Source organism: Oncorhynchus keta, chromosome 35 (genome assembly GCF_023373465.1).
Source record: "Oncorhynchus keta strain PuntledgeMale-10-30-2019 chromosome 35, Oket_V2, whole genome shotgun sequence".
NCBI classification, from domain to species: Eukaryota; Metazoa; Chordata; class Actinopteri; order Salmoniformes; family Salmonidae; genus Oncorhynchus; species Oncorhynchus keta.
Genome location: NC_068455.1, coordinates 1,220,793 through 1,241,359, shown reverse-complemented (window position 1 = coordinate 1,241,359; position 20,567 = coordinate 1,220,793). Strand labels below are relative to the sequence as shown.

The 20,567-nt window shown below is 50.4% G+C and overlaps 1 protein-coding gene across 45 annotated transcripts in view; it reads right to left on the bottom strand.

Annotated features, from left to right (window-relative positions):
• eif2ak3 (eukaryotic translation initiation factor 2-alpha kinase 3) overlaps positions 1–20,567 on the bottom strand; it is a 95,741-nt gene that overhangs the window by 34,680 nt on the left and 40,494 nt on the right. For all 45 annotated transcript variants that reach the window (XM_052495879.1, XM_052495887.1, XM_052495897.1 and 42 more), the window contains exons 3-5: positions 9,256–9,450; positions 3,382–3,512; positions 1,543–1,843 (exon numbers count right to left, since the gene is read on the bottom strand). In XM_052495879.1, coding sequence (XP_052351839.1) covers positions 1,543–1,843; positions 3,382–3,512; positions 9,256–9,450 — 627 coding nt within the window. The remainder of the gene's footprint in view (positions 1–1,542; positions 1,844–3,381; positions 3,513–9,255; positions 9,451–20,567) is intronic.

Here is a 20,567-nt window from a genome sequence, read left to right as displayed (position 1 = left end):
TGTGAACAGTCTTTAGACATAGTTTCAGGCTTTTATTTTGAAAAATGAGCGCAAAAGATCACATCGCGTCATTGGATGGCTGGGTGTTCGCAGAGTTTTGCTTGCGCAACAGAGTGGGGCAGCCATTGCCAGCCATAAAACGTTTGACATGTTTCTGTGGACATTACGGATACTATTTGGAATTTCTGTCTGCGATGTCGTGACCGCTCGAGCCTGTGGATTTCTGAACATAACGCGCCAAACAAATGGAGGTATTTTGGATATAAAATAATATTTTTGGAACAAAAGGAACATTTATTGTGTAACTGGGAGTCTCGTGAGTGAAAACATCCGAAGATCATCAAAGGTAAGCAATTAATTTTATTGCTTTTCTGACTTTCGTGACCAATCTACTTGGCTGCTAGCTGTTTGTAATATTTTGTCTGCTGAGAGAGATGTCCTTACATAAACGCTTGGCATGCTTTCGCCGAAAAGCTTTTTTGAAATCTGACTCGCCAGGCGGATTTTTTGTGATTTCATGAAAATTAAATATTTTTAGTAATTTAATTTGAATTTGGCGCTCTGCAATCCAGCGGATGTTGACGATCCCGACAAGATAATAATCAAACGTAGAAAAATCAAAACGTGTTGTGTGTTGCAGTTTAGAATAATAACAAACATATCCTTGACTCTATCCAGCGAACGACGTCAGCCCACCGAATGACAAATGGACGACAACGGTGCAAGCTACTTCACAATGTAAATCAGATCGAACTGAATGACGAGGGTGAAGAAGACAATTTAATTTAGAACAATGAGGAATTGGTGCTACGCCCATTTCTCAGCGTTCAGGGTAATAATTTGACAGCGCGTCTCGCGGGTTTGATTACTTTTCTCTTTCACGTTTTACTGTGTAAAAAGAAGCTGCTTACAGGACTGTTGTATCTGCTGAAACTCTACTTCCAATCACATGTAAGACAAATGAAAACATGTTGCCTACAGAATAATGCAAAACATATCCTTGACTCTATCCAAGTTGATGAGTGGGAAACATACGATGCTAGTCAACCTGCCCATTGAAACGACTGAAACTACATTGAAACTCACACATTTTAAGAGAGTTAGAATATGGGCCAGATGAAATGGACAATAATCTGATGAGTGACAGTTGTCAGATTGAACATGAATAGATATTACAGCATATTGTAATTGATAGATGCAGGGAAAGGAGCATCGATTTATCAAATCCTCCTTCGGTCACGTGCAGGTAAAACACGGTGATTTCCATATAGAATCTGAAAGAGCATAATCTGCCGTGTCTATGACATTCCCTTCGTCAAATCATTCAAGAGGCTCCACTCCATTTACAAATGTCACTTTTTCCACAAAACAAAACATGCCGTCATTCAGCACATGACCAATCCCGCGGCAGCGTTGTCTAATGAGCAAATAAGAGTAACATAACAATCGTCAAATTAAAACTATTCTGTGGGCGGTATTAAAACTGTTCCCAGACCAGCTGTCTTCCAGGACTGTTAATAGGTGTTATAGATGTATAATTACCTGCTGTTCCCAGACCAGCTTTCCTCCAGGCTGGGTGCTGAAGGCCATCACCTTCCAGTCAGGAACAGACACCTTGATGACTAGGTCTGGTGTCCCAGACCCAGGTGCGTCAGTGTGCGTGTCTGTGGTTGTGTGTCTGTGGTTGTCTGTGGTCTCCTCCATGATAACCTTCTGCCCGCTGCTCCTCTGCTCCTCCTTCCACATGGCCTCGCCGCTCGCCATCTCTCCCTCCAGGAAGTTACTGGTCAGCTGTTTGTCGGGAACAAACCTCAGCTCAAAGCTCCCCACGCTGAAGTTCCACCTAGACAGAGAACCAGAATGTTACAGTTCCACATAGAGAGAGAGAGAACCAGAATGTTACAGTTCCACCTAGAGAGAGAGAGAACCAGAATGTTACAGTTCCACCTAGAGAGAGAGAGAGAACCAGAATGCTACAGTTCCACCTAGAGAGAGAGAACCAGAATGTTACAGTTCCACCTAGAGAGAGAGAGAGAGAGAGAACCAGAATGCTACAGTTAGGCCTAGAGAGAGAGAGAGAACCAGAATGTTACAGTTCCACCTAGAGAGAACCAGAATGTTACAGTTCCGCCTAGAGAGAGAACCAGAATGTTACAGTTCCGCCTAGAGAGAGAACCAGAATGTTACAGTTCCGCCTAGAGAGAGAACCAGAATGTTACGGTTTCACCTAGAGAGAACCAGAATGTTACAGTTCCACCTAGAGAGAGAACCAGAATGTTACAGTTCCACCTAGAGAGAGAACCAGAATGTTATGGTTTCACCTAGAGAGAACCAGAATGTTACAGTTCTACCTAGAGAGAGAGAGAGAGAACCAGAATGTTACAGTTCTACCTAGAGAGAGAGAGAGAGAACCAGAATGTTACAGTTCTACCTAGAGAGAGAGAGAGAGAACCAGAATGTTATGGTTTCACCTAGAGAGAACCAGAATGTTACAGTTCCACCTAGAGAGAGAACCAGAATGTTACGGTTTCACCTAGAGAGAACCAGAATGTTACAGTTCCACCTAGAGAGAGAACCAGAATGTTACAGTTCCACCTAGAGAGAGAACCAGAATGTTACGGTTTCACCTAGAGAGAACCAGAATGTTACAGTTCCGCCTAGAGAGAGAGAACCAGAATGTTCCAGTTCCACCTAGAGAGAGAACCAGAATGTTACAGTTCTACCTAGAGAGAGAGAGAGAACCCAAATGTTACAGTTCCACCTAGAGAGAGAGAGAGAACCAGAATGTTACAGTTCCACCTAGAGAGAGAGAGAGAACCAGAATGTTACAGTTTCACCTAGAGAGAGAACCAGAATGTTACAGTTCCACCTAGAGAGAGAACCAGAATGTTACAGTTCCACCTAGAGAGAGAGAGAGAGAGAGAGAACCAGAATGTTACAGTTCCACCTAGAGAGAGAGAACCAGAATGTTACAGTTCCACCTAGAGAGAGAACCAGAATGTTACAGTTCTACCTATAGAGAGAGAGAGAACCAAAATGTTACAGTTCCACCTAGAGAGAGAGAGAGAGAGAGAACCAGAATGTCACAGTTCCACCTAGAGAGAGAGAGAGAGAGAGCGAGAACCAGAATGTTACAGTTCTACCTAGAGAGACAGAACCAGAATGTTACAGTTCCACCGAGAAAGAGAGAGAACCAGAATGTTACAGTTCCACCTAGAGAGAGAATATCAGAACACTGTTAGCTAGAATCCCTCTAACTACTTAACTAACTAGCACTACAGATATAAGGTTAATATAGGACAGGAAGTACTGGGGTTATGTCATAAAGATGGTCGGGGTAGGATAGTCAGGTGGATGGGATTTGTGTTAGTTATGACTCACTTCTCCAAGCCGGAGCGTGGTCGCACGGCCCTGACGGTCTTCTGGGTTCTCTGCAGCAGCAACACATCCTCAGGCTCTGTTTCCTCCTCCCCCCAGCGGCTACAGCCAACTGCTGAGCAGATATACCTCAGCTAAGACAGAGGAAAGGGAACAGGAGGGAAGGAAGGGGGAGGGGGCAGGAGAGAGAGAGAGACAAGAGGAGAGGGGGCAGGAGAGAGAGAGACAAGAGGAGATGGGGCAGGAGAGAGAGAGAAGGACAAGAGATGGGGCAGAGAGAGAGAGAGAAGGACAAGAGGGGGCAGGAGAGAGAGAGAGGAGGAGAGGGGGCAGGAGAGAGAGAGACAAGAGGAGAGGGGGCAGGAGAGAGAGAGACAAAAGAAGATGGGGCAGGAGAGAGAGAGACAAGAGGAGAGGGGGCAGGAGAGAGAGAGACAAGAGGAGAGGGGGCAGGAGAGAGAGAGACAAGAGGAGAGGGGGCAGGAGAGAGAGAGAAGAGGAGAGGGGGCAGGAGAGAGAGAGACAAGAGGAGAGGGGGCAGGAGAGAGAGAGACAAGAGGAGAGGGGGCAGGAGAGAGAGAGACAAGAGGAGAGGGGGCAGGAGAGAGAGAGACAAGAGGAGAGGGGGCAGGAGAGAGAGAGACAAGAGGAGAGGGGGCAGGAGAGAGAGAGAAGAGGAGAGGGGGCAGGAGAGAGAGAGAGAGAGACAAGAGGAGATGGGGCAGGAGAGAGAGAGAGACAAGAGGGGGCAGGAGAGAGAGAGACAAGAGGAGAGGGGGCAGGAGAGAGAGAGACAAGAGAAGAGGGGGCAGAGAGAAAGAGAGACAAGAGGAGAGGGGGCAGAGAGAGAGAGAAGAGGAGAGGGGGCAGGAGAGAGAGAGACGAGGAGAGGGGGAAGGAGAGAGAGAGACGAGGAGATGGGGCAGGAGAGAGAGAGACAAGAGGAGATGGGGCAGGAGAGAGAGAGAGACAAAAGGAGATGGGGGAGGAGAGAGAGAGAGACAAGAGGAGATGGGGCAGGAGAGAGAGAGACAAGAGGAGAGGGGGCAGAGAGAAAGAGAGACAAGAGGAGAGGGGGCAGGAGAGAGAGAGACGAGGAGAGGGGGGAGGAGAGAGAGAGACAAGAGGAGAGGGGGCAGGAGAGAGAGAGACAAAAGGAGATGGGGAGGAGAGAGAGAGAGACAAGAGGAGATGGGGGAGGAGAGAGAGAGAGACAAGAGGAGATGGGGCAGGAGAGAGAGAGAGACAAGAGAAGAGGGGGCAGGAGAGAGAGAGAGAGAGAAATGAGGAGAGGGGACAGGAGGGAAGGGAGGAAGCGAGAGAAAGAGAAGGACAAGAGGAGAGGGGGCAGGAGAGAGAGAGAGGAGAGGGGGCAGGGAGAGAGAGAGAGGAGAGGGGGCAGGAGAGAGAGAGAGACAAGAGGAGAGGGGGCAGGAGAGAGAGAGAGACAAGAGGAGATGGGGCAGGAGAGAGAGAGAGACAAGAGGAGAGGGGGCAGGAGAGAGAGAGAGACAAGAGGAGAGGGGGCAGGAGAGAGAGAGACGGCAGGAGAGAGAGAGAGACAAGAGGAGATGGGGCAGGAGGGAAGGGAGAGACAAGAGGAGAGGTGGCAGGAGAGAGAGAGAGACAAGAGGAGATGGGGCAGGAGGGAAGGGAGAGACAAGAGGAGAGGGGGCAGGAGAGAGAGAGAGACAAGAGGGGGCAGGAGAGAGACAAGAGGAGAGGTGGCAGGAGAGAGAGAGAGACAAGAGGAGATGGGGCAGGAGGGAAGGGAGAGACAAGAGGAGAGGGGGCAGGGGAGAGAGAGGACAAAGAGGACAGGAGGGAAAGAGAGAGAAGGACAAAGATTTCCTGTTAAAAGTGAAATGCTCAAATCAGCCTACAACATTGTTTTACATATCAATGTTTGGTATCCTTGTTGAACGTGATGTTGTGAAAATACTTTTAGAACATAATATTTATATATGACGTTTTTCAAGCTGAGAGGTGTGGCCGCGGAGCCGAGCACAAGCTGAGAGATGTGGCAGCTAGTGCTCGGCGCCGCGACCACACCTCTCAGCTAGTGCTCGGCTCCGCGACCACACCTCTCAGCTAGTGCTCGGCGCCGCGACCACACCTCTCAGCTAGTGCTCGGCTCCGCGACCACACCTCTCAGCTAGTGCTCGGCTCCGCGACCACACCTCTCAGCTAGTGCTCGGCGCCGCGACCACACCTCTCAGCTAGTGCTCGGCTCCGCGACCACAGCTAGTGCTCGGCTCAGCTCAGTGCGACCACACCTCTCAGCTAGTCCGCGACCACACCTCTCAGCTAGTGCTCGGACCACACCTCTCGCTAGTGCGCGCGACCACACCTCTCAGCTAGTGCTCGGCTCCGCGGCCACACCTCTCAGCTAGTGCTCGGCTACGCGACCACACCTCTCAGCTAGTGCTCGGCTACGCGACCACACCTCTCAGCTAGTGCTCGGCTACGCGACCACACCTCTCAGCTAGTGCTGCTCGGACCACACCTCTCAGCTAGTGCTCGCTCCGCCGACCACACCTCTCAGCTTGTGCTCGGTGCCGCGACCACACCTCTCAGCTTGTGCTCGGCTCCGCGACCACACCTCTCAGCTTGTGCTCGGCTCCGCGACCACACCTCTCAGCTTGTGCTCGGCTCCGCGACCACACCTCTCAGCTTGTGCTCGGCTCCGCGACCACACCTCTCAGCTAGTGCTCGGCTCCGCGACCACACCTCTCAGCTTGTGCTCGGCGCCGCGACCACACCTCTCAGCTTGTGCTCGGCTCCGCGACCACACCTCTCAGCTTGTGCTCGGCTCCGCGACCACACCTCTCAGCTTGTGCTCGGCTCCGCGACCAGATCTCTCTCAGCTTGTGCTCGGCTCCGCGACCACATCTCTCTCAGCTAGTGCTCGGCTCCGCGACCACATCCCTCTCAGCTAGTGCTCGGCTCCGCGACCACATCCCTCTCAGCTAGTGCTCGGCTCCGCGACCACATCCCTCTCAGCTTGTGCTCGGCTCCGCGACCACATCTCTCAGCTAGTGCTCGGCTCCGCGGCCACACCTCTCAGCTAGTGCTCGGCTACGCGACCACACCTCTCAGCTAGTGCTCGGCTACGCGACCACACCTCTCAGCTTGTGCTCGGCTCCGCGGCCACACCTCTCAGCTTGTGCTCGGCTCCGCGGCCACACCTCTCAGCTAGTGCTCGGCTCCGCGACCACACCTCTCAGCTAGTGTGCTCGGCTCCGCTAGTGACCACACCTCTCAGCTAGTGCTCGGCTCCGCGACCACACCTCTCAGCTAGTGCTCGGCTCCGCGACCACACCTCTCACCACACCTCTCAGCTAGTGCTCGGCTCCGCGACCACACCTCTCAGCTAGTGCTCGGCTCCGCGACCACACCTCTCAGCTAGTGCTCGGTGCCGCGACCACACCTCTCAGCTAGTGCTCGGTGCCGCGACCACACCTCTCAGCTAGTGCTCGGTGCCGCGACCACACCTCTCATCTAGTGCTCGGTGCCGCGACCACACCTCTCATCTAGTGCTCGGTGCCGCGACCACACCTCTCAGCTAGTGCTCGGTGTCGTGACCACACCTCTCAGCTAGTGCTCGGTGCCGCGACCACACCTCTCAGCTAGTGCTCGGTGCCGCGACCACACCTCTCAGCTAGTGCTCGGTGCCGCGACCACACCTCTCAGCTAGTGCTCGGTGCCGCGACCACACCTCTCAGCTAGTGCTCGGTGCCGCGACCACACCTCTCAGCTTGTGCTCGGTACCGCGACCACACCTCTCAGCTTGTGCCGGTGCCGCGACCACACCTCTCAGCTAGTGCTCGGCTCCGCGACCACACCTCTCAGCTAGTGCTCGGTGCCGCGACCACACCTCTCAGCTAGTGCTCGGTGCCGCGACCACACCTCTGTATGGCTTTTGGATCAGACATTGAGCTCATTCAGCTATAGGCTACTTGTACACAACATTAGTAAGCTAGCTAAATGTATGATGTAGATCACATCGCATAAGGCTATATAGTCCAGTCAAAAAACAACTTATACATGTGTTTAGCCTAGTGGTTAGAGTCTAGTGGTTAGAGCGTTGGGCCAGAACCAGCAGGTAGTCTAGTGGTTAGAGTCTAGTGGTTAGAGCGTTGGGCCAGAACCAGCAGGTAGTCTAGTGGTTAGAGTCTAGTGGTTAGAGCGTTGGGCCAGAACCAGCAGGTAGTCTAGTGGTTAGAGTCTAGTGGTTAGAGCGTTGGGCCAGAACCAGCAGGTAGTCTAGTGGTTAGAGTGTTGGGCCAGTAACCCAGGTAGCCAGGTAGCCTTGGTGGTTAAAGCGTTGGGCCAGTAACCAGCAGGTAGCCTAGTGGGTTAGAGTGTTGGGCCAGTAACCAGTAACCAGGTAGCCTAGTGGTTAGAGTGTTGGGCCAGTAACCCAGCAGGTAGCAGGTAGCCTAGTGGTTAGAGTGTTGGGCCAGTAACCAGCTAGTGGTTAGAGTGTTGGGCCAGGTAGCCTAGTGGTTAGAGTGTTGGGCCAGTAACCAGCAGGTAGCCTAGTGGTTAGATCGTTGGACTAGTAACCAGCAGGTAGCCTAGTGGTTAGTGCGTTGAGCCAGTAACCAAAAGGTTGCTGGATCGAATCCCAGAGCAAACAAGGTTAGTAAGCTGGCTAACTGCATGGCAATGCCCACAATAATGATAGTCACTTTTGCAGGCAGATCGTGCACACTATGAACGATATTCAATATGGTTTACAGCCAGGGACTTCAGATGTGCCAAACATAGTAGAGGCTAGCTAGCTGGGCTAGACACGGCTAGCTAGAAAAAGGAGTATTAAAATCTATCCAGCTCGCTAGCTGTCTGTCTGTTCTGAAAGAGTTAGCTCCAGACATGTAGGGCTGTTAACAGTCATATTAAATCAATCCCAGCTAGTTGTGAGATGTACCAAATGATGCTACGTAGTGAAATCGTGGCCGAGCTACAACGGTGGAAGGTGGCCGAGCTACAGCGGTGGAAGGTGGCCGAGCTACAGCGGTGGAAGGTGGCCGAGCTACAGCGGTGGAAGGTGGCCGAGCTACAGCGGTGGAAGGTGGCCGAGCTACAGGGGTGGAAGGTGGCCGAGCTACAGCGGTGGAAGGTGGCCGAGCTACAGCGGTGGAAGGTGGCCGAGCTACAGCGGTGGAAGGTGGCCGAGCTACAGCGGTGGAAGGTGGCCGAGCTACAGGGGTGGAAGGTGGCCGAGCTACAGGGGTGGAAGGTGGCCGAGCTACAGGGGTGGAAGGTGGCCGAGCTACAGGGGTGGAAGGTGGCCGAGCTACAGCGGTGGAAGGTGGCCGAGCTACAGGGGTGGAAGGTGGCCGAGCTACAGCGGTGGAAGGTGGCCGAGCTACAGGGGTGGAAGGTGGCCGAGCTACAGGGGTGGAAGGTGGCCGAGCTACAGCGGTGGAAGGTGGCCGAGCTACAGGGGTGGAAGGTGGCCGAGCTACAGGGGTGGAAGGTGGCCCGAGCTACAGGGGTGGAAGGTGGCCGAGCTACAGGGGTGGAAGGTGGCCGAGCTACAGCGGTGTTTGTCAGACCAGGAGACAAACAGCAAATCAGTCTCGCGAAAACATGTGTAGCGTCTGAACGATTGGTACCGCCAATCTGCCAACTCCCAGGACCTAACCTCTGACCTTGCCACTGTTGACTCCTAGACTATAAGTGGTCAGGGTCTTGCCTCCCCACCAGGACCTAACCTCTGACCTTGCCACTGTAGACTCCTAGACTATAAGTGGTCAGGGTCTTGCCTCCCCACCAGGACCTAACCTCTGACCTTGCCACTGTAGACTCCTAGACTATAAGTGGTCAGGGTCTTGCCTCCCCACCAGGACCTAACCTCTGACCTCTCACCTTGCCGCTGTAGGCTCCCAGACCGTAGCTCGTGAGACTCTTTCCCCCCACCAGGACCGTGTCTTCCCCGATGCGAAAGGACGACTCCAGGAGAGACTCGACACTGAAGGGAACAGCTTCCATGCTCTCTCTGTCTCTATTCCACTGGAACAACTCTCCGTCCAATGATGGGATGAACATCTTATTACCAAACACCTGGAGACGGAGACAGAAAATATATCATCTATTAATTCATTCAACACTTGTTGAAACAGGGACACCCGTTAATAACCAACACGAGAACCTGGAGGAGACAGAGGGAAAACACTGATTCACTGATCTCATCAGGCTATTATCTACAGATCAAAAACATACATGTTTCACAGTGAGTGTTACTGTCTATCTTCCTGGGGTCCTGAGAGTGAGTGTTACTGTCTTCATGGGGTCCTGAGAGTGAGTGTTACTATCTATCTTCATGGGGTCCTGAGAGTGAGTGTTACTATCTATCTTCTGGGGTCCTGAGAGTGAGTGTTACTATCTATCTTCATGGGGTCCTGAGAGTGAGTGTTACTATCTATCTTCATGGGGTCCTGAGAGTGAGTGTTACTGTCTATCTTCATGGGGTCCTGAGAGTGAGTGTTACTATCTATCTTCATGGGGTCCTGAGAGTGAGTGTTACTGTCTTCATGGGGTCCTGAGAGTGAGTGTTACTGTCTATCTTCATGGGGTCCTGAGAGTGAGTGTTACTATCTATCTTCATGGGGTCCTGAGAGTGAGTGTTACTGTCTATCTTCATGGGGTCCTGAGAGTGAGTGTTACTATCTATCTTCATGGGGTCCTGAGAGTGAGTGTTACTATCTATCTTCCTGGGGTCCTGAGAGTGAGTGTTACTGTCTTCATGGGGTCCTGAGAGTGAGTGTTACTGTCTTCATGGGGTCCTGAGAGTGAGTGTTTACTGTCTTCATGGGGTCCTGAGAGTGAGTGTTACTATCTATCTTCATGGGGTCCTGAGAGTGAGTGTTACTATCTATCTTCATGGGGTCCTGAGAGTGAGTGTTACTGTCTTCCTGGGGACCTGAAATCCCCAAAATTCCCCACAAGGGTAGTAAAACAAGGAAAAGTGTCCCTGATGGGGACATGTCCCACATCCCCATGAGTGGAAGGGCTATTTTAAGTTATGGGGATAGTTTTAGGGTCACAATTAGGGTTAGGTTTAGGTTAATATTAGGGTTAGGTTTAGGTTAATATTAGGGTTAGGTTTAGGTTAATATTAGGGTTAGGTTTAGGTTAATATTAGAGTTAGGTTTAGGTTAATATTAGGGTTAGGTTTACTGTCTTCATTAGGGGGTTTAGGTTAATATTAGGGTTAGGTTTAGGTTAATATTGGGGTCCTAGGTTTAGGTTAATATTAGGGTTAGGTTTAGGTTAATATTAGGGTTAGGTTTAGGTTAATATTGGGGTTAGGTTTAGGTTAATATTGGGGTTAGGTTTAGGTTAATATTGGGGTTAGGTTTAGGTTAATATTAGGGTTAGGTTTAGGTTAATATTAGGGTTAGTAAAACAAGGAAAATTGGGGTGTAGGTTTAGGGGACATGTCCCACATCCCCATGAGTGGAAGGGCTATTTTAAGTTATGGGGATAGTTTTAGGGTCACAATTAGGGTTAGGTTTAGGTTAATATTAGGGTTAGGTTTAGGTTAATATTAGGGTTAGGTTTAGGTTAATATTAGGGTTAGGTTTAGGTTAATATTGGGGTTAGGTTTAGGTTAATATTAGGGTTAGGTTTAGGTTAATATTGGGGTTAGGTTTAGGTTAATATTAGGGTTAGGTTTAGGTTAATATTGGGGTTAGGTTTAGGTTAATATTGGGGTTAGGTTTAGGTTAATATTAGGGTTAGGTTTAGGTTAATATTAGGGTTAGGTTTAGGTTAATATTAGGGTTAGGTTTAGGTTAATATTGGGGTTAGGTTTAGGTTAATATTAGGGTTAGGTTTAGGTTAATATTGGGGTTAGGTTTAGGTTAATATTGGGGTTAGGTTTAGGTTAATATTAGGGTTAGGTTTAGGTTAATATTAGGGTTAGGTTTAGGTTAATATTAGGGTTAGGTTTAGGTTAATATTAGGGTTAGGTTTAGGTTAATATTAGGGTTAGGTTTAGGTTAATATTGGGGTTAGGTTTAGGTTAATATTGGGGTTAGGTTTAGATTAATATTGGGGTTAGGTTTAGGTTAATATTAGGGTTAGGTTTAGGTTAATATTGGGGTTAGGTTTAGGTTAATATTAGGGTTAGGTTTAGGTTAATATTAGGGTTAGGTTTAGGTTAATATTAGGGTTAGGTTAATATTAGGGTTAGGTTTAGGTTAATATTGGGGTTAGGTTTAGATTAGGGTTAAGGTTAAGGCTAGAGTTAGGTTTAGGAGTTAAATTTAGGGTGAAGTGGTTAGAGAAAATAGGATTTAGAATGGAAATATATTTTAGGTCCCCACAAGGTGCATAAAGTATGTGTTGGGGGGGGGGGGGTCTGGGCTGTGGGATGACATCATCCCTGGGCTAAAGCATTACCTCATCCTAATCACACTCACCACCTCCCTCCCTCCCTACCCCCCTTGCATGACTCACTCCACACCGGCATCTCTCCATCCCTCTTCCTCCCTCCTTACATCCCTCTCTTCCTCCATCGCTCTCTTTTGAAATGACAGCTCATTTCTACAGACAATGCTGTCTAGTTGATCCCCTCCCCGTCTCTCTCTCTTCTCAACATTCTAGTTGATCCCCTCCCTGTCTCTCTCTCTCCTCAACATTCTAGTTGATCCCCTCCCAGTCTCTCTCTCTCTCTCTCTCCTCAACATTCTAGTTGATCCCCTCCCTGTCTCTCTCTCTCCTCAACATTCTAGTTGATCCCCTCCCAGTCTCTCTCTCTCTCTCTCTCTTCTCAACATTCTAGTTGATCCCCTCCCTGTCTCTCTCTCTCCTCAACATTCTAGTTGATCCCTTCCCTGTCTCTCTCTCTCCTCAACATTCTAGTTGATCCCCTCCCCGTCTCTCCTCAACATTATAGTTGATCCCCTCCCCGTCTCTCTCTTTCCTCAACATTCTAGTTGATCCCCTCTCCGTCTCTCTCTCTCCTCAACATTCTAGTTGATCCCCTCCCAGTCTCTCTCTCTCCTCAACATTCTAGTTGATCCCCTCCCCGTCTCTCTCTCTCTCTCCTCAACATTCTAGTTGATCCCCTCCCTGTCTCTCTCTCTCTCCTCAACATTCTAGTTGATCCCCTCTCAGTCTCTCTCTCCTCAACATTCTAGTTGATCCCCTCCCCGTCTCTCTCTCTCCTCAACATTCTAGTTGATCCCCTCCCTGTCTCTCTCTCTCCTCAACATTCTAGTTGATCCCCTCCCTGTCTCTCTCTCTCCTCAACATTCTAGTTGATCCCCTCCCCGTCTCTCTCTCTCCTCAACATTCTAGTTGATCCCCTCCCAGTCTCTCTCTCTCCTCAACATTCTAGTTGATCCCCTCCCCGTCTCTCTCTTTCCTCAACATTCCAGTTGATCCCCTCCCAGTCTCTCTCTCCTCAACATTCTAGTTGATCCCATCCCTGTCTCTCTCTTTCCTCAACATTCTAGTTGATCCCCTCCCAGTCTCTCTCTCTCTCAACATTCTAGTTGATCCCTCCCCCTCTCTCTCTCCTCAACATTCTAGTTGATCCCATCCCTGTCTCTCTCTTTCCTCAACATTCTAGTTGATCCCCTCCCAGTCTCTCTCTCTCTCAACATTCTAGTTGATCCCCTCCCCGTCTCTCTCTCTCTCTCCTCAACATTCTAGTTGATCCCCTCCCTGTCTCTCTCTCTCCTCAACATTCTAGTTGATCCCTCCCGTCTCTCTCTTTCCTCAACATTCTAGTTGATCCCCTCCCAGTCTCTCTCTCTCCTCAACATTCTAGTTGATCCCCTCCCCGTCTCTCTCTCTCTCCTCAACATTCTAGTTGATCCCCTCCCCTCCCTGTCTCTCTCTCTCCTCAACATTCTAGTTGATCCCCTCCCAGTCTCTCTCTCTTCTCAACATTCTAGTTGATCCCCTCCCCGTCTCTCCTCAACATTCTAGTTGATCCCCTCCCCTCCCTGTCTCTCTCTCTCTCTCCTCAACATTCTAGTTGATCCCCTCCCAGTCTCTCTCTCCCTCTCTCTCCTCAACATTCTAGTTGATCCCCTCCCTGTCTCTCTCTCTCCTCAACATTCTAGTTGATCCCCTCCCAGTCTCTCTCTCCTCAACATTCTAGTTGATCCCCTCCCCGTCTCTCTCTCTCCTCAACATTCTAGTTGATCCCCTCCCCGTCTCTCTCTCTCCTCAACATTCTAGTTGATCCCCTCCCCGTCTCTCTCTCTCCTCAACATTCTAGTTGATCCCCTCCCCGTCTCTCTCTCTCCTCAACATTCTAGTTGATCCCCTCCCCGTCTCTCTCTCTCCTCAACATTCTAGTTGATCCCCTCCCCGTCTCTCTCTCCTCAACATTCTAGTTGATCCCTCCCCGTCTCTCTCTCCTCAACATTCTAGTTGATCCCCTCCCTCCTCTCCTCAACATTCTAGTTGATCCCCTCCCAGTCTCTCTCTCTCCTCAACATTCTAGTTGATCCCCTCCCCTCCCAGTCTCTCTCTTTCCTCAACATTCAACATTCTAGTTGATCCCCTCCCCGTCGCTCTCTCTCCTCAACATTCTAGTTGATCCCCTCCCTCTCTCCTCAACATTCTAGTTGATCCCCTCCCCTCCCTGTCTCTCTCTCTCCTCAACATTCTAGTTGATCCCCTCCCAGTCTCTCTCTCTCCTCAACATTCTAGTTGATCCCCCTCCCCGTCTCTCTCTCTCTCTCAGTTGATCCTCCCAACATTCTAGTTGATCCCCTCCCCGTCTCTCTCTTTCCTCAACATTCTAGTTGATCCCCTCCCCGTCTCTCTCTCTCCTCAACATTCTAGTTGATCCCCTCCCAGTCTCTCTCTCTCCTCAACATTCTAGTTGATCCCCTCCCCGTCTCTCTCTCTTTCCTCAACATTCAGTTGATCCCCTCCCCGTCTCTCTCTTTCCTCAACATTCTAGTTGATCCCCTCTCCGTCTCTCTCTCTCCTCAACATTCTAGTTGATCCCCTCCCCGTCTCTCTCTCTCCTCAACATTCTAGTTGATCCCCTCCCCGTCTCTCTCTTTCCTCAACATTCCAGTTGATCCTCCCAGTCTCTCTCTCTCCTCAACATTCTAGTTGATCCCCTCCCTGTCTCTCTCTTTCCTCAACATTCTAGTTGATCCCCTCCCAGTCTCTCTCTCTCGTCAACATTCTAGTTGATCCCCTCCCCGTCTCTCTCTTTCCTCAACATTCCAGTTGATCCCCTCCCAGTCTCTCTCTCTCCTCAACATTCTAGTTGATCCCATCCCTCTCTCTCTCTTTCCTCAACATTCTAGTTGATCCCCTCCCCGTCTCTCTCTCTCCTCAACATTCTAGTTGATCCCCTCCCTCTCTCTCTCTCCTCAACATTCTAGTTGATCCCATCCCTGTCTCTCTCTTTCCTCAACATTCTAGTTGATCCCCTCCCAGTCTCTCTCTCTCGTCAACATTCTAGTTGATCCCCTCCCCGTCTCTCTCTCTCTCTCCTCAACATTCTAGTTGATCCCCTCCCTGTCTCTCTCTCTCTCCTCAACATTCTAGTTGATCCCCTCCCTGTCTCTCTCTTTCCTCAACATTCTAGTTGATCCCCTCCCAGTCTCTCTCTCTCCTCAACATTCTAGTTGATCCCCTCCCCGTCTCTCTCTCTCCTCAACATTCTAGTTGATCCCTCCCCTCCCTGTCTCTCTCTCTCCTCAACATTCTAGTTGATCCCCTCCCAGTCTCTCTCTCTTCTCAACATTCTAGTTGATCCCCTCCCCGTCTCTCCTCAACATTCTAGTTGATCCCCTCCCTGTCTCTCTCTCTCTCTCCTCAACATTCTAGTTGATCCCCTCCCCGTCTCTCTCTCCCTCTCTCTCCTCAACATTCTAGTTGATCCCCTCCCAGTCTTTCTCTCTCCTCAACATTCTAGTTGATCCCCTCCCAGTCTCTCTCTCTCCTCAACATTCTAGTTGATCCCCTCCCCCTCTCTCTCTCTCCTCAACATTCTAGTTGATCCCCTCCCCGTCTCTCTCTCTCCTCAACATTCTAGTTGATCCTCCCCGTCTCTCTCTCTCCTCAACATTCTAGTTGATCCCCTCCCCGTCTCTCTCTCTCCTCAACATTCTAGTTGATCCCCTCCCAGTCTCTCTCTCTCCTCAACATTCTAGTTGATCCCTCCCCGTCTCTCTCTCCTCAACATTCTAGTTGATCCCTCTCTCCTCAACATTCTAGTTGATCCCCTCCCAGTCTCTCTCTCTCCTAAACATTCTAGTTGATCCCCTCCCCTCCCAGTCTCTCTCTTTCCTCAACATTCTAGTTGATCCCCTCCCAGTCTCTCTCTCTCCTCAACATTCTAGTTGATCCCCCCCGTCGCTCTCTCTCCTCAACATTCTAGTTGATCCCCTCCCTCTCTCCTCAACATTCTAGTTGATCCCCTCCCAGTCTCTCTCTCTCCTAAACATTCTAGTTGATCCCCTCCTCCAGTCTCTCTCTTTCCTCAACATTCTAGTTGATCCTCCCAGTCTCTCTCTCTCCTCAACATTCTAGTTGATCCCCTCCCAGTCTCTCTCTCTCCTCAACATTCTAGTTGATCCCCTCCCCGTCGCTCTCTCTCCTCAACATTCTAGTTGATCCCCTCCCTCTCTCTCTCTCCTCAACATTCTAGTTGATCCCCTCCCAGTCTCTCTCTCTCCTAAACATTCTAGTTGATCCCCTCCCCGTCCCTCTCTCTCGTCAACATTCTAGTTCCTCCCCCTCTCTCAACATTCTAGTTGATCCCCTCCCCTCCCTGTCTCTCTCTCTCCTCAACATTCTAGTTGATCCCCTCCCAGTCTCTCTCTCTCCTCAACATTCTAGTTGATCCCCTCCCCTCCCCGTCTCTCTCTCTCCTCAACATTCCAGTTGATCCCCTCCCAGTCTCTCTCTCTCCTCAACATTCTAGTTGATCCCCTCCCCGTCTCTCTCTCTCCTCAACATTCTAGTTGATCCCCTCCCCGTCTCTCTCTCTCCTCAACATTCTAGTTGATCCCCTCCCAGTCTCTCTCTCTCCTCAACATTCTAGTTGATCCCCTCCCCGTCTCTCTCTCTCTCTCCTCAACATTCTAGTTGATCCCCTCCCCCTCTCTCTCTCTCTCTCCTCAACATTCTAGTTGATCCCCTCCCTGTCTCTCTCTCTCCTCAACATTCTAGTTGATCCCCTCCCCGTCTCTCTCTCTCCTCAACATTCTAGTTGATCCCCTCCCTCTCTCCTCCATTCTAGTTGATCCCTCCCCGTCGCTCTCTCTCCTCAACATTCTAGTTGATCCCCTCCCTCTCTCTCTCTCCTCAACATTCTAGTTGATCCCCTCCCAGTCTCTCTCTCTCCTAAACATTCTAGTTGATCCCCTCCCCGTCTCTCTCTCTCCTCAACATTCTAGTTGATCCCCTCCCAGTCTCTCTCTCCTCAACATTCTAGTTGATCCCCTCCCAGTCTCTCTCTCTCCTAAACATTCTAGTTGATCCCCTCCCCGTCTCTCTCTCTCCTCAACATTCTAGTTGATCCCCTCCCCGTCGCTCTCTCTCCTCAACATTCTAGTTGATCCCCTCCCTCTCTCTCTCTCCTCAACATTCTAGTTGATCCCCTCCCAGTCTCTCTCTCTCCTAAACATTCTAGTTGATCCCCTCCCCGTCTCTCTCTCCTCAACATTCTAGTTGATCCCCTCCCCGTCTCTCTCTCTTTCCTCAACATTCCAGTTGATCCCCTCCCAGTCTCTCCTCAACATTCTAGTTGATCCCCTCCCTGTCTCTCTCTCTCTCCTCAACATTCTAGTTGATCCCCTCCCAGTCTCTCTCTCCTCAACATTCTAGTTGATCCCCTCCCCGTCTCTCTCTCTCTCTCCTCAACATTGTAGTTGATCCCCTCCCTGTCTCTCTCTCTCTCTCCTCAACATTCTAGTTGATCCCCTCCCCGTCTCTCTCTCTCCTCAACATTCTAGTTGATCCCCTCCCCCGTCTCTCTCTCTCCTCAACATTCTAGTTGATCCCCTCCCCGTCTCGCTCTCCTCAACATTCTAGTTGATCCCCTCCCCGTCTCCCTCTCTCCTCAACATTCTAGTTGATCCCCTCCCAGTCTCTCTCTCTCCTCAACATTCTAGTTGATCCCTCCCCTCCCCGTCTCTCTCTCTCCTCAACATTCTAGTTGATCCCCTCCCCGTCTCTCTCTCTTCTCAACATTCTAGTTGATCCCTCCCTGTCTCTCTCTCTCCTCAACATTCTAGTTGATCTCTTCTCAACATTCTAGTTGATCCCCTCCCCTCTCTCTCCTCAACATTCTAGTTGATCCCCTCCCCTCCCTGTCTCTCTCTCTCTCCTCAACATTCTAGTTGATCCCCTCCCAGTCTCTCTCTCTCCTCAACATTCTAGTTGATCCCCTCCCCGTCTCTCCTCAACATTCTAGTTGATCCCCTCCCTGTCTCTCTCTCTCTCTCCTCAACATTCTAGTTGATCCCCTCCCAGTCTCTCTTTCTCTCTCAACATTCTAGTTGATCCCCTCCCAGTCTCTCTCTCTCCTCAACATTCTAGTTGATCCCCTCCCCGTCTCTCTCTCTCTCTCCTCAACATTCTAGTTGATCCCCTCCCCCGTCTCTCTCTCTCTCTCTCCTCAACATTCTAGTTGATCCCCTCCCAGTCTTTCTCTCTCAACATTCTAGTTGATCCCCTCCCCCGTCTCTCTCTCTCTCTCCTCAACATTCTAGTTGATCCCCTCCCAGTCTCTCTCTCTCCTCAACATTCTAGTTGATCCCCTCCCCGTCTCTCTCTCTCCTCAACATTCTAGTTGATCCCCTCCCAGTCTCTCTCTCCTCAACATTCTAGTTGATCCCCCTCCCTCCTCAACATTCTAGTTGATCCCTCCCTCTCTCCTCAACATTCTAGTTGATCCCCTCCCAGTCTCTCTCTCTCCTAAACATTCTAGTTGATCCCCTCCCCTCCCAGTCTCTCTCTCTCCTCAACATTCTAGTTGATCCCCTCCCCGTCGCTCTCTCTCCTCAACATTCTAGTTGATCCCTCCCCTCTCTCTCTCCTCAACATTCTAGTTGATCCCTCCCAGTCTCTCTCTCTCCTAAACATTCTAGTTGATCCCCTCCCCGTCTCTCTCTCTCCTCAACATTCTAGTTGATCCCCTCCCCGTCTCTCTCTCTCGTCAAATTTCTAGTTGATCCCCTCCCCTCTCTCCTCAACATTCTAGTTGATCCCCCCCCCTGTCTCTCTCTCTCTCTCCTCAACATTCTAGTTGATCCCCTCCCCGTCTCTCTCTCTCCTCAACATTCCAGTTGATCCCCTCCCAGTCTCTCTCTCTCCTCAACATTCTAGTTGATCCCCTCCCTGTCTCTCTCTTTCCTCAACATTCTAGTTGATCCCTCCCCAGTCTCTCTCTCTCCTCAACATTCTAGTTGATCCCCTCCCAGTCTCTCTCTCTCCTCAACATTCTAGTTGATCCCCTCCCAGTCTCTCTCTCTCCTCAACATTCTAGTTGATCCCCTCCCCGTCTCTCTCTTTCCTCAACATTCTAGTTGATCCCCTCCCTCTCTCTCTCTCCTCAACATTCTAGTTGATCCCTCCCCTCTCTCTCCCCTCAACATTCTAGTTGATCCTCCCTCTCTCTCTCTCCTAAACATTCTAGTTGATCCCCTCCCCTCCCCGTCTCTCTCTTTCCTCAACATTCCAGTTGATCCCCTCCCAGTCTCTCTCTCTCCTCAACATTCTAGTTGATCCCCTCCCTGTCTCTCTCTTTCCTCAACATTCTAGTTGATCCCCTCCCAGTCTCTCTCTCTCGTCAACATTCTAGTTGATCCCCTCCCCCCTCTCTCCTCAACATTCTAGTTGATCCCCTCCCAGTCTCTCTCTCTCTCTCTCTCTCCTCAACATTCTAGTTGATCCCCTCCCCGTCTCTCTCTCTCCTCAACATTCTAGTTGATCCCCTCCCCGTCTCTCTCTCTCTCTCCTCAACATTCTAGTTGATCCCCTCCCAGTCTCTCTCTCTCCTCAACATTCTAGTTGATCCCCTCCCAGTCTCTCTCTCTCCTCAACATTCTAGTTGATCCCCTCCCAGTCTCTCTCTCTCCTCAACATTCTAGTTGATCCCCTCCCCGTCTCTCTCTCTCCTCAACATTCTAGTTGATCCCCTCTCTCTCTCTCTCTCCTCAACATTCTAGTTGATCCCCTCCCTGTCTCTCTCTCTCTCCTCAACATTCTAGTTGATCCCCTCCCCGTCTCTCTCTCTTCTCAACATTCTAGTTGATCCCCTCCCTGTCTCTCTCTCTCCTCAACATTCTAGTTGATCCCCTCCCCGTCTCTCTCTCTCCTCAACATTCTAGTTGATCCCCTCCCCGTCTCTCTCTCTCTCTCCTCAACATTCTAGTTGATCCCCTCCCAGTCTCTCTCTCTCCTCAACATTCTAGTTGATCCCCTCCCAGTCTCTCTCTCTCCTCAACATTCTAGTTGATCCCCTCCCAGTCTCTCTCTCTCCTCAACATTCTAGTTGATCCCCTCCCTGTCTCTCTCTCTTCCTCAACATTCTAGTTGATCCCCTCCCAGTCTCTCTCTCTCCTCAACATTCTAGTTGATCCCCTCCCTGTCTCTCTCTCTCCTCAACATTCTAGTTGATCCCCTCCCCGTCTCTCTCTCTCCTCAACATTCTAGTTGATCCCCTCCCCGTCTCTCTCTCTCCTCAACATTCTAGTTGATCCCCTCCCCGTCTCTCTCTCTTCTCAACATTCTAGTTGATCCCCTCCCCGTCTCTCTCTCTTCTCAACATTCTAGTTGATCCCCTCCCTGTCTCTCTCTCTCCTCAACATTCTAGTTGATCCCCTCCCCGTCTCTCTCTCTCCTCAACATTCTAGTTGATCCCCTCCCAGTCTCTCTCTCTCCTCAACATTCTAGTTGATCCCCTCCCTCTCTCTCTCTCTCTCCTCAACATTCTAGTTGATCCCCTCCCAGTCTCTCTCTCTCCTCAACATTCTAGTTGATCCCCTCCCAGTCTCTCTCTCTCTCTCTCTCTCCTCAACATTCTAGTTGATCCCCTCCCCGTCTCTCTCTCTCTCTCCTCAACATTCTAGTTGATCCCCTCCCCGTCTCTCTCCTCAACATTCTAGTTGATCCCCTCCCAGTCTCTCTCTCCTAAACATTCTAGTTGATCCCCTCCCCGTCTCTCTCTCTCCTCAACATTCTAG